We start from the raw sequence: 12,210 nt of genomic DNA on the forward strand, positions 1-12,210 counted from the left end.
TTTCAGCTGAGAACTCTACATGCTGCCCTTGCCTTCTGCAGGCTCTGTGCTGGGGTGACGGTGCGCGTGCCCACAGAGGGGGCTCTGAGTGGCACACGTGCCATAGGTTCACCACCACTGTCCTAGGTAGCATTTGTTACATTGTGTTGAGCTAGGAAGTCATTTTGGGCTGAACTCAAGAATGCTTTGCCTGGTCCTCAGGCTTACAAAGATGACTCCACAGCAGGACTCTCTGAACTTTGTTGCATTGCAATACCTGGGCAAAATCTGGGCAAATAAACCCCGAAGTTCTTTGCGAGAGTCAGGAAAGAGCTTTATTATTATTATTCAAGAAAAGCAAGGAAAGGGTGATTCAGTTCTCCAAACAGGCCCTAGTGGGTTCACCTGGAGGAGGTGGAATCACTAACTCGGGGGAGAGAAGTTGTCCTTTGTGCCATACGGAAGCTGGGCGTTGTCTATTGCATGGGCCACTAATGCCCGGCATGCACTCCAGCTGGCAGCACCCACAGTGGAACACCATTGCCACTGAATCAGGTCTTCACACAGCGCTGCCTGTCTGCCCCCAAGGAGAAGCCTTGCTGGCAGTGGCAATGGAAAGAGCCAGGCTCATTGTGGCAGATGTGATCACACGGGGCCGGTCTTTCTCTGCACTCATTTACATCTGAAAAACAGAAGGAAGAGACATATTTCACCCAGCGGGAGGAGCAGATGCCAGCGGGGATTTCAATGGAGTGCCCAGCAGCAAGGAAAACCAGCTCCTTGGAGCCTACTCCTTGCAGCTGAAAAAATGAAAAAATGATGCCTGCAGCAAACGGTTACCCTACTCCCTATTATTGCAAGAGGTAGTCGCTGACCCAGCTCTTCCACAGTTTTGTGCCATGAAACACCTCAGAGAGACCTAGAAGAGGACATGCTATGGCAATGCCTGCCACCATGGAAGGTCTGGGGGTCTGGCTCATTGCTTGCAGATTTTTTGGAGCAACAGCTGCTGGCCTGCTCAGTAGACATTGGCTACTATTTTTTAAAACACCCACCCACCCCAAAATGTATATACTACTTGTTTGTAATAAAAGCTTGCAGTGGTTTACAAAAAGGATTAAAATATTAATAAAAGACAGTTTAAAAACTTACCCAGGCACTTGTTGGCATCTTGGGGATCAGTCTTGAAGCCAGGGTGGCACTGGCAGGAATGCCCACCCTGTGTGTTGACACAGACGTGGCTGCAGTTATGTCTGGGCAGAGAGGAAGGATCATAGTGAGCGCAGCAGTGGTTAAGTGTTCCTGTTCACACACGTGTCTCCAATCTCACGAGGAGACCTCATGGGCATCTCTCAGACAGCTATTACCACTGGGGAAAACATGGTTAGATTCCCATTCCTGATACCCTCAGGGTCAGCCTCGTAAAAAAGTGCCCAAAATTCTCATGACCATCACCACCCCCAAATTGCTGGGTGGGGGTGGGGGTGGGGTGAAAACCTGGCCATGGGAACTAATTATGCAGACCTCATTGGGGCAGCAAACCTTTGTGACAGATGGCTCGGGTGCCACCCTATATTTAGCCATTTAACAGGTAAGTGAAGCCTCCAAAGAGATCCAGAGGAAAGCCATTTTGCACCCAGTGGACAGTGAAGCAGTTTTATAAAGAGCATGAACTGTGCTCTATTTCCAAGGAGATGATCTGAGACTATCCAGGCATTAGTGCTTAGCATGGGAAAGAAGTGTTTCCCCACGTCCACTACTGTACTCTGGTGTGGGGAAGCTTGCAATGATAGGCTTCTGATTCTCTCTTTTCCCCCTCCAGAGGGCACCAGTGTCCTATCTGATTGTTGCCATCTGGATATGCAGCAAAGAAGCAAGAAAAGGCTTGGTCACTCCTTCAGGTTGTGCTCTCGAACTTATCTGACCAAGTGACACGTCTACTTATTAATTGATCAATGGAAGCTCTATGGAACCACAGCCCAGGTGCCCAGAGTATGTGACTTTCGCAACAGAGCAAGGGGGTGATGCAGCAGATCAGGATTCCAGCCTCTACTCCAGCTGTAGGTATCTCAGTGCCCCTGCTGGGTCAGGTGCACGGAAAACAAGAGCCCCTCAAGAGTTCAGTTCCCTAGAACTAGGCAAGGCACACAATCCAGACACATAGCTCACGGAGGCACATAATACCCAAATACACATTTGAGCATATGGCAAAGAATGATAAGGTGTGACATGGCCAACACTTATCAGCACCCTTGTGTGGCACATCAACGTTCACTCACATTTCTGGTTCATTCAGGCATACACTTGTGAACATGTGACTCACATGGCATATATGTGGACATTGTATTGCCACTGTTTATCCCCTGAGTCTGCTTCCAATCAAACTATCATGGGATCTACAGTGGTACCTCAGGTTACAGACATTTCAGGTTACAGACTCTGCTAACCCAGAAATAGCACCTCGTGTTAAGAACTTTGCTTCAGGATGGGAACAGAAATCGTGTTCTGGCGGTGCAGTGGCTGGAGAAGGCCCCATTAGCTAAAGTGGTGCTTCAGGTTAAGAATGCATCTCCAGAATGAATTAAGTTCTTAACTCGAGGTACCACTGTACATGCATTTCTGCTTCTCCATCAGCAACATAGTGGGATGTCAATTCTCTCTCTCTCTCTCTTTATTTTACACATATCTGAGGACTTACCTTTCTAAGAAATATGGCCATATAAATCAGCAGCAAAGACCTCTGAGGGTTTAAAATGGGGCCGGAAGCACAGGATCATGGAGCTGGAAGGCACCTAATGGGCTACCAAATGGCCGATGTCGCCAATCTGGATTGGAACCTGTGCTCTCCCCAGATGAGCTGTTCAGAATCTGGAGCCCCACATCAAACCAATGCCTTCAAGTTACAAGAAAGGAGAAAACTTTCTGACAGTCAGAGCTGTTTGACAGTGGAACAGTCTCCCTCGGAAGGTGGTGGACTCTCCTTCCTTGGAGGTTTTTAAAAGCAGAGGTTGGGTGGTCATCTGTCATGGATGCTGTGGCTGAGATTCCTGCATCGCAGGGGTTGGACTAGATGACCCCTGGGTTCCTTCCAACACTACCATTCTGTGATTCTTCCCACTCTCTACACACACTGTAAATAAAGATTTCCCAGATTCAAATTATCCCTGAACAATTGCGTCCAGCCTTTTTAGCTTCCTGCCCAAGATGTATTTCAAACTCGGTCTTTAGGGCAGGTAAGCCCATACCTAGTGCAGAAGACCGGGTGAGGGATTTTTAAATCAGCCATGATGTGGAGCTCTTGCTGCCCTGCCTCCTCTCTGCCTCTTATTTACTACGTTTCTTGTGTTAGTTTCACTGATAACAGTGATGGGGAAGGTCAGGGATAGGAAAAGACGAGGGTGGGATAGAATCATTAGTTATGTACACACCCTTCTGCAAAATTGCCCTGTGGACTCACAATTGAATGAGTCCTCCGCAGAAATGCAACACGCAGCGCATGGATAAAAGGGAAGCTGTTCTGACCCTCATGAAATGCAGCAAATAAATGATGTGCTGTAGCAATGGTGCTTTCTCTTGGCGACACCAGACTTTGAGGCTTGTTGTTCTGTGGCTTAGTCTGGCCAAATCGATCAGCTCCTTCTGTACAGGTGAAACGGTTGCAGAGAAAAAGCAGTTCTGCTTTTCAAGAGGACAAAGGCTTCACAGCAGTGCAAGGCCAACTGAATTTCCCATCAGGAAGATGTGGGTCCTGGCAACAATGCCAGAGATGTGACAGGCAAACAAATAAAAGCTTCAAGAAACAGAATCCTCTAGAGGAGAGCCCCAAGAGGTCATGATATCTTGGATTTGATTCTACATCATATTGGAGAGAGGATTGTTAAAGCTGAAGAACCACAAAAGCTTTGCATTCCAGAGGACAGAAGTAGACCTAATGGACTTAAATTACTGCATGGTAGATTTTGGTTGAACATTAGGAGAATCTTCTCAGTGCTAAGAGAACTTTGGCAATGGAACTAATCATGTCCAGTGGGGATTGGGCCCTCCTTCCCTAGACATGTTCTAAGCAGATGCTGAATGGCTGACTGTTGGGATTTTGGGTGTAATTTTGATGTAATTTTAGATTTCCTGCATCAAGTAAGGCGTGGGGATTCTGCTAAACTGCAGCTCCCATCAGCCCCAGAAACCATGGTCAATGGCAAGATATGATGGGAATCATAGTTAAGCAGAGAGCAAGCCACAGGCTCCCCACATTAGAAGACGGCCTACAAGACCCCTTCCAGTCCTAGGATTCTACGAGCAAAAATAGCAAAGGGATCTGTTCTCTCCGCAAGAAGCATATTTAGGCTGCAAATGAGACAAAGATATATGGAATGGAATTCTGAAACTGTATCTCTAGAAGCAGGAAGAGTAATGTCATTAGTCAAAAGAGAGCCAGATAAACTTATGAAGGGTGTTGAATGAGAAGCATCATCTTAGGTTTCAGGAACAGTTAAATGTGGTCAGGAAATAATTAACCCTCCCCAAAAGGTGTGCGTTTCTTTTCTCTCCTTAATAACAACAACAACAACAACAACAAAATCACTCATTGGTAGTGATGAATGAACTTTGCAGTTAGGTTTGGAATTGAGCTGGGTAGGGAATGGGGAGCAGGAATTAACTATCCCACCCCTAATTCAGAAAATAGTTAAGAGGGATGTTGAACTCAGTTCCAAGCCTGTTTCAGACACACTTGTGCCCAAAAATGACAAGATCCAAAAAGTTATCCAAACCCTCACAATGGCAACCCATACCCATTCACCTGTCCTTGCCCTCTGAAGCCCCTTGTTCCTCTGCATGTGTCTTTGCTGCTCCTCCAACAGCAGGGAAAAGGAGAGGGGTCTCTTTCTCCCCTTCCCTCTCTACTATCTGCATGCTGCTATGGTTCTGTGTTAGATGCAAGGTGTACTGGGAAATGTAGTTTCCCAGAACTATTGGCATAGATTACTGGAGAGTCACATTTTCCAGTGCTTCTTGCATCTGGCACACAGCATGCCAACTGTCCTCTCCCTTTGACTGCTGAAGCACACACACACAAACAAAAGCATGGAAATGAAGGGGCAGTGATGGATGGGAGGCAGGAACACAGGACATTTTTAGTCCTTCTCTGGCTTGGATTTTAATCTGAACCAATGAAAAACTTTGGGGGTTCTAGTTCTTGCAATATATTTTAACATAAGCTCATCCAGATTTGTAGTCCAAGGATAATGGTTTGATCCCTCACAAGGGTTTGTGAAGGTATCTTCTACCAAGTCAGGCTGATTAGTACCTACATGGATTTCTGCCTTTTCCCTTCCCCCCTCCCGGTTTGTGGCACAAATTGCTTGCCTGAGCCTTCTAGGCTTCCTTTGCTGAAAGCTTTTTGTAGCAACCATGTTTTTCAGTGTGTCTAAGGCAGGAGCTGGCCACATGACCCGGAAGCTGTACACCGGCTCCTTCGGCCAATAAAGCGAGATGAGCGCCACAACCCCAGAGTCGGTCACGACTGGACCTAATGGTCAGGGGTCCCTTTACCCTTTACCTTTAAGGCAGAAGCACAATAACTTGAGAATGGGAAATGCACAGCCATCAACACAAAGGAGAAATCATGGCCAATCAAGACACCCTGGGTAATGCCCATTTTTATTCATTTTATTTACATATGCATTGCATATTTACAAACATGCATATCCCCTTCAAAGTTATGGTGTTCATAGTATAATAGGCATTGGCCATGCTGGAAACCTGTTTTCCATGTGATGTCCTTACCTTTGCCTTGTAACAATCTTTGGTATGGAGCACTTTGCTCACTTCTGTTGTGTGCATGTTATGCATTAGAATAATCTAACAAAAATCAGTTGTTGTTGGATTACAGCTCCCATCATCCCTGACTATTAGGCCAGTAGGACTCCAACAACATCTGGAGGACCACAGATTCTGCAATCGTGATAGAAATTGCAAGGGCTTAAAGATTTTGGTCGAGCTGTTTGCATAGGGAAGAAGTCACCACAGCTCAAACAACTGAGCTACTAAATAGTAGAATGGCATGGCCTTGGCTGGGAGGCAAATAGTCAACATGCAGTTGTCTTACAAGTTGAAGCCTCCTCGTGTGTAGCCAAAGTCCCGTGCAAATGCCTGCAGTCATTTGCCCTGCGGCTGTTATGGCTACCCATCTCCATGAAGGTTCACACGTGTCTCTCACAAAAGGAAACTGGCACACAGCTTGGCACCACCTCATTCTTGGCCTACGCTGATCTTCTGAATATAAGTTGTGGCCCCGCATTCCCACCCAAAGCCCCAAGCATAGCTGCAAGCAGGTGCTTATAGACAGTGTAGAGTTTATTGGGTGGAGTGAGCTGAGAGACCGGGTGGGTTCAAACTTCAGACACACACTGGTAAGACAAGGTCAAGGTGAATCCCGGTCCAGTCGGGCTGGGGGAGCAGGAGGAGGAGGAGGAGGGAAGGGAAGCAATCATGTCACAGGCCAAACCAGCAGGCACAGGGTAACTGTTATCAGTTTTAACCAAGCAAGCAACTACCAGCGGGAGCCGCCATCTTGGTTAAAGGCAAGCTCCTAGGAAGATGGCAGCCACTCTGAGGAGACAAAGCATTGGTGGGGCCTCTGCCCTGTCTTGTTTTCTCAGAAAACATGCAAGGGGTGTGACACTAGTGAGAGAGTGTCGTCCGCCGGGCTGCGTAGTGCCCTTTGCAAAGATGACTGCCCCCACCTCAGTCCATGTTCCCAGGGACCACCATGAGAAGACTGGATGAGAGAGATTGGAGGGGAGGAGTACAGGGGAAGCCACTTCCATCTATAAAGGCTGCTTTTTGTCCTTTATTGGCAAGGCTTAAAGTGCATAGGAGTGAAAGCAGAGTCCGAGGCAAAGTGGAAGAAGAGGGGCAGAGGGCAAGATGGGGCCCAGCCAGCTTCCTGAGGAAGGGTATCCACCAAAAAAGGCCACTTGAGCTGCACAGAGAGGGAAACAGAAAGAGAGACAGAGAGAAGGAAAGAGAAAGACAAAGACAAGGCAAGAGTTAGTGGCAGTTGGCAAAGAGGAAGGTCTTCAGGGGCTGAACCAAATGTTTGCTGCCTGACAAGGGCCTGGTAACCCTACCTACCATTGAACATACAGAGGAAAGCAACAGGTGTGTGTGGGGGGACGACTAAGCACCCATTTCCACACATCCCTGCAAATTGCACTCTTTGCCCACTGCTTTGCAGCTGTTCGGCAACTATTACGCTTTTCCAGACCCATGCCTGATGCCAGATGTCATATTTGGCCCGAAGGTATACTTTACTGCTTCTCCTCCTTTGCTCAGGCATCCTAACACGGCATACAAAGCAGGCGCTACAGTGTCCCCCACCCCATGCCATCTTCTCATTGGTCAACGTACAGAGATCGTGATTCCAAGCTCAGGACCTCACTAGCTTCACTGCTTTCCCTTGCTCCTTCCCTTCTTGGGATTATGAAATAAAGAAAACCCAGCCTCAGGTAAACTTTTCACTGCTCGGGTGGCTTCAAGGGAGGGCTCAGCCCCTGTGGGGAGCGCCTCTCTCTCTCCCTCCCTCTGCTCTGCCAAAGCCATCACTCACCAACGCAAGCTGTGCCGTCCTCGTTGGGCTCAAAGCCGCGATTGCAGCGCTTGTTGCTGCGGCAACGGTACCCGCCATATGTGTTGATGCAGATGGGCCTGCCCCTGGGGCAGACAAAGGGGAATTCTGCACACTCATCCATATCTGAGAAAAGGGGGCAGAGGGCGGGTGGAGGGAGGGAGGGGGGTAAAGAGAGAGAAAGAGAGTGTGATGGAGGCCCAGGACAGGACAGAATCTAACATCAGCCTCTTAACACCACGGTTGGGCTGTTCCTTTATCCCCAGAGACTACCGCTGTGCGGCTGTGGACGGCTGCCACAAAGAGCCCGCCTCGTGCCCCATTGAGCCCAGTTGTGGGTAGAGGAAATTGCACCCAAGCACCATTCACTGAGCTGCCCCTTGCAGGTGACTCACCAACACATCGCCCGTTCTCATGCTGAGAGAAGCCTTGGCCACACTGCAGGAGAAAGAGAGAAATGTGTTATCCGTGTGCTGCCTAATTGCCTCCCAGCCTTGGCTCCCTCTCTACCTTGCCTCCTCCGAAATGCTATTTCCAGGAAATCGGGGGGTTTGTGTGGCTGCCTCAGACCATATAGCAGCTAATGTGGTAGCTCTCAGCCCTTTTTGTTATCATCTCAGTTCTGAAAAAGTATACGGAAAGTTTCTGCTCAACACTTTAAAACAGCAGGGGAACCTAGGCTGGGCTTTCACAGCTGGCAGGAGATGAGATGAGTTCCCCAATCATTCCCCAAGGTCTCAATTGCCTTGTGCGCCTATTTCTTCACCTCCAAGTGTTTTGCAATGGGCAAATTCACTGTCCTGCAATCTGGGCAGCAAAGAAGGAAAGGGTCGGTTGCATGCTGTTCTAGACATCTTAAGATCTATGACGAAGAGGATGACATATTTTGCTACAACTCCACGTCTCTCCAGTATTTATAATAGTTCTGTGTAGCAGTGGGAGTAATGCTACAGCCAGACTACCCAAACCCAGACTCTGCGATTCACATATGGAACCCGTTGGACACGTGGCCTTCCCACTTCACTTCAATGGAAGGGGGAAATCCATATGTACAAATGGGTTCACATTCAGAGCCGCTTCCTCTAAAAAAGAAAATGGGGCATCCTTTGCAAGTGATTTCCTATACTGCACAGTAAAGGACCCACGTCAGATTTCTGGATAGTGGGGTTCTTTGGGAGGATGGACAGGAGGAAGTCTTGATCATTTCCATGGTGTACATGCAGGTTCTCTTAACATCTAGTAAATTTGCCATTGAACACAGAGAATTCACAACTCAGCATTCACCAAACAGAGAGGTTATCTAACCTACATAGCTTGCCCTTGTCTGGCTGCCCATCCACCTGAACATGAATGGTCCAACTATCTGATGATGGTGTACAAATGCATATCTGGACCTTTCGTCAAAGCAAGTGAATATTCAGGTTCTCTCTGCAAACTTCAGCAGCCTTTATTGGTCAACTTGACAGATGGCAGCAGAGGAAGCAGAGCAGGGGAAGGACAAAGTCTGCTCTGGACCACTTCACCAGGAATAACTCCAGCAATTCCTGCTGCAGCCAGAGCTGAAGAAGTCGTGTTGCAGAACTTTTTGGCACGGACTGTCTAGCCATTCTGTGCCTCCTTCCGCTGCAACTCTAGTGTTGAAATTCACTGAGCTGACGGAAGCACATTTTGTAGAAACGTCATTTCAGTTATTATCTGTCTAGCACACCAAGGCCCCTTCGGCTGGTTTACAGCCTTCTGATCACTTGAACTGTTGCTGCCACAAATCAGGGAGCTCCAAAACAGACCACTCAAAGGGAACAGACTCAAATAACTGATGCTATTAGTGGCATTTGTATGCCACCCCATAACAGAGGAGTAGGAAATTAGGCCAACTGATCAGCCTGAAGGAGTCCTCTAATCAAAGGCCTGGTTGGTCCAAGTCCAGTTTAAAAATAAGGAACTCTAAGAAGGGGAAGTGAGCAGGGGCCCTGAACCTGTAGCTAGCATCTAAACAGCAGCCAGAGCAGATACACAGGTTACCTGGCCAGAGTCTTCCCACCTATATTTCTGTTTAAATGATAGCAATTTTCAATTTGCATCTATATATATAACCTGACATTTGCAAATTTTATGCCAACTTGTGTCCTCTTTTTTGGGGGGGGGGTTATGTGAAAGTGGACACCCTCCTGGGAAGGCTGTTGCCTAGCTGGGCAAGTAACCACCAAGTTTGTCCATTAAAAGAAAATGACATTTGAAAGAGAGAGAAAACCTTGCCCAATAGCAGCCTGTGAGATTGTCCTTTTCTTTCAGTCCCCAAACGTAACTTCTTCTGCAAATCTAGGGCCCCCTCCAACTACTTGGAAGTCACTGTCTTAATTTTGGGTGGCCCCATTTTGCTTGGCAGGCACTCAACCACCACAGTTCACTCTTAAGAAGGGAGAAGAGGCCCCTACAAAAAGATTGCAGTGCATCTTCTTTCAGCATGCTATAAGTCACAAGCAGCTAAAGCAAGTCACTCTCTCCCATTTTCTGGTTGTTTTTTTATATGACACTCTGCGAACCGCAAATCTTAGGGACCAGTGAACACACTCAGCCTTCACTTTCTTTTAAGAGGCAGGGAATTGCCCTCTTTTGATATTTTATTTTTAGATTTATTTATTTGCACTTCTGCGAAGCTCAGGATTCCCCTTTGCCTGCTGAGACACCCTCAGTGGCTCTTTTGATGTCCGTTTCTTTCAACAAGGGGGCACTGAATTTGTTATTGGAGGGAGTCCTTATTACGAGGATTCTTGACATGCCTTATGCAGGAAACACAGCTTAGGTTTGCAATTTGCCTTTCTAAGGGGACAAAAATAATACCTCTGTCAGCACAGAGCTTCCAACAGGATTTTGCATGGCCCTTTTTCTCAGTGAGATGAGAAAACGGAAAAATGTTTCAAAGAGGAAAGGGTGAAATTGAGGAGGGATCCATTCTAAGTAACATGCACATGGCTGGCAAAGGCAAGGCTCACCTCCAGAGGCAGAATGGTAAGGGGTGATCCTGGAGTGTCCCGGGGATAGGGGATCTCCAGCACGGAATTGATCTCGCTGCTTGCTATCGACCGGCTGATCACCCGGCCATCTGGCCAAGTCACCTCCAGGCTGCTAGGCTCATCCTGTCCTACAGGGAAGAAAAGAAAGGAATGGTTGAGCCCAGGAGAGATAAACAAACAAACAAACAACAACCCTGCAGCCCACCCAGGGATCTGAATTGCTTTAGAGAACCATCTTCCTCTCATGCGGTGGTCTGTGCTTTCCTTTCCCTCTTCCCCCTTTCAACCATTTCTTCCTGCAGAGATGAAAGAACTTGGGATGTGATGAGGGTCATGTCCTTCCATCAAGCACTCTGAGCCAACACTAGCATGGCTCTTGGGCACAAGGCCAGCTGTGAGCAGGGATGTGGGGCATTGTGGGGCACGGGCCCTCTGATTTCTCGTGCCACTTGGCTTCTCAACTCACAGCGTGGTCTAACCCGGCCAGGCCCCACTAAGCTGGGCCACCTCGGGGCTGTGGAAGAGTAATGAGGTGTGGAGACATGCCGTCCCTTCTGCAGGAACAGCTGGAGGGGGCAGGCAGGGGCCTTGCTGCAACGCACGTCCGCTCTGCTTTTTAGGACGGCAAGCTCCTGCCACTTGCTTTTTAAATGAGGACAGGGAGCAGACTTTCCAAATGTTTTGAAAGAAGAGGGCTGCATACCAGGGATAGGTAGGTTTCACCAAATCTACACTGTTTTTCAGCAACATTACCAGACTTGGGAGAAGTCAAAGATGGGGCATTATGCCTAGAGGCAGAGGTTTCAGACTGAAGGGAGTTTTTTAGAGGAAGGACAGAAACAAATGTCTGCATAGCTTGCAATGTATTCTTGTAGTGCAGGGCAGGCATTATCAGGGATGAGTGGCAGAGGGGATCCAGGAAGCTCAGAAGCATCATTGGGATGGCCGTGAAGATGGACAGGACGAGAAGAGACCTGGGAGGGCACACACCCCACTCAGGCTCCAATCCCTGCTTCCAATTCCTCCACACTCACCCAAGCCGAAATGGGCAACGGGCTCCATCTCGCACAAGTACCCAGACCCTCCGTCAATGATACGCAGATGGGCACCACTCTGACGCGTGAAGAGCACCACCTTGGCACCGCGAGCAAATGCCCCAAAGCGCGTACGTGGGATCACTCGCAGCCAGTTGTTGCCAGCGCCCTGTGGAGATGGACAGACAGACTCAGCCAAGGAATGAGCAGGCACGAAAGGGAGGAAGGAGTGGACCATGCTTGCTCAGATGTGGGCTGGGATCTGAGCGCATTGTGAGGAGCACCTCTCAGCACCCACCTCGTTGACCTTGAAGACTGAAAGCGGCTGTGCCATGGACTCTCCATGTGACAGGATCAGGTCCAGCCTCCCATCGCCATCAAAATCCACCACTGCCCCCCCTGGAATGACACAATGTCCATAAGCAAAGGTCTTGTTTAGCACCCATAGGACCATATTCCCCTTCCACAAGCATGGCTGGAATAAGAACCAGGAGGAGAGTCAAGGAATGGGACTTCTTACATCTCTGCCCCATGATTCCACCCAAATTGCCTCCAC

General features: G+C 48.4%; 1 protein-coding gene across 4 annotated transcripts in view; it reads right to left on the bottom strand.

The window, feature by feature from the left end:
* Positions 1-301: 301 nt before the first annotated feature.
* The window catches only part of CRTAC1 (cartilage acidic protein 1), a 36,396-nt gene continuing 24,487 nt past the window's right edge, over positions 302-12,210 (bottom strand). For 2 of the 4 annotated variants that reach the window (XM_053389503.1, XM_053389504.1), the window contains exons 10-15: positions 11,953-12,053; positions 11,655-11,823; positions 10,600-10,748; positions 8,002-8,044; positions 7,589-7,732; positions 5,621-6,961 (exon numbers count right to left, since the gene is read on the bottom strand). In XM_053389503.1, coding sequence (XP_053245478.1) covers positions 6,843-6,961; positions 7,589-7,732; positions 8,002-8,044; positions 10,600-10,748; positions 11,655-11,823; positions 11,953-12,053 — 725 coding nt within the window. In that variant the 3' untranslated portion in view covers positions 5,621-6,842. Of the gene's footprint in view, positions 662-1,131; positions 1,233-5,620; positions 6,962-7,588; positions 7,733-8,001; positions 8,045-10,599; positions 10,749-11,654; positions 11,824-11,952; positions 12,054-12,210 lie in introns of those variants that run through there. The other 2 variants (XM_053389506.1, XM_053389505.1) reach the window with 2 other exon arrangements.

Source organism: Podarcis raffonei, chromosome 5, assembly GCF_027172205.1.
Source record: "Podarcis raffonei isolate rPodRaf1 chromosome 5, rPodRaf1.pri, whole genome shotgun sequence".
Taxonomy (NCBI): domain Eukaryota; kingdom Metazoa; phylum Chordata; class Lepidosauria; order Squamata; family Lacertidae; genus Podarcis; species Podarcis raffonei.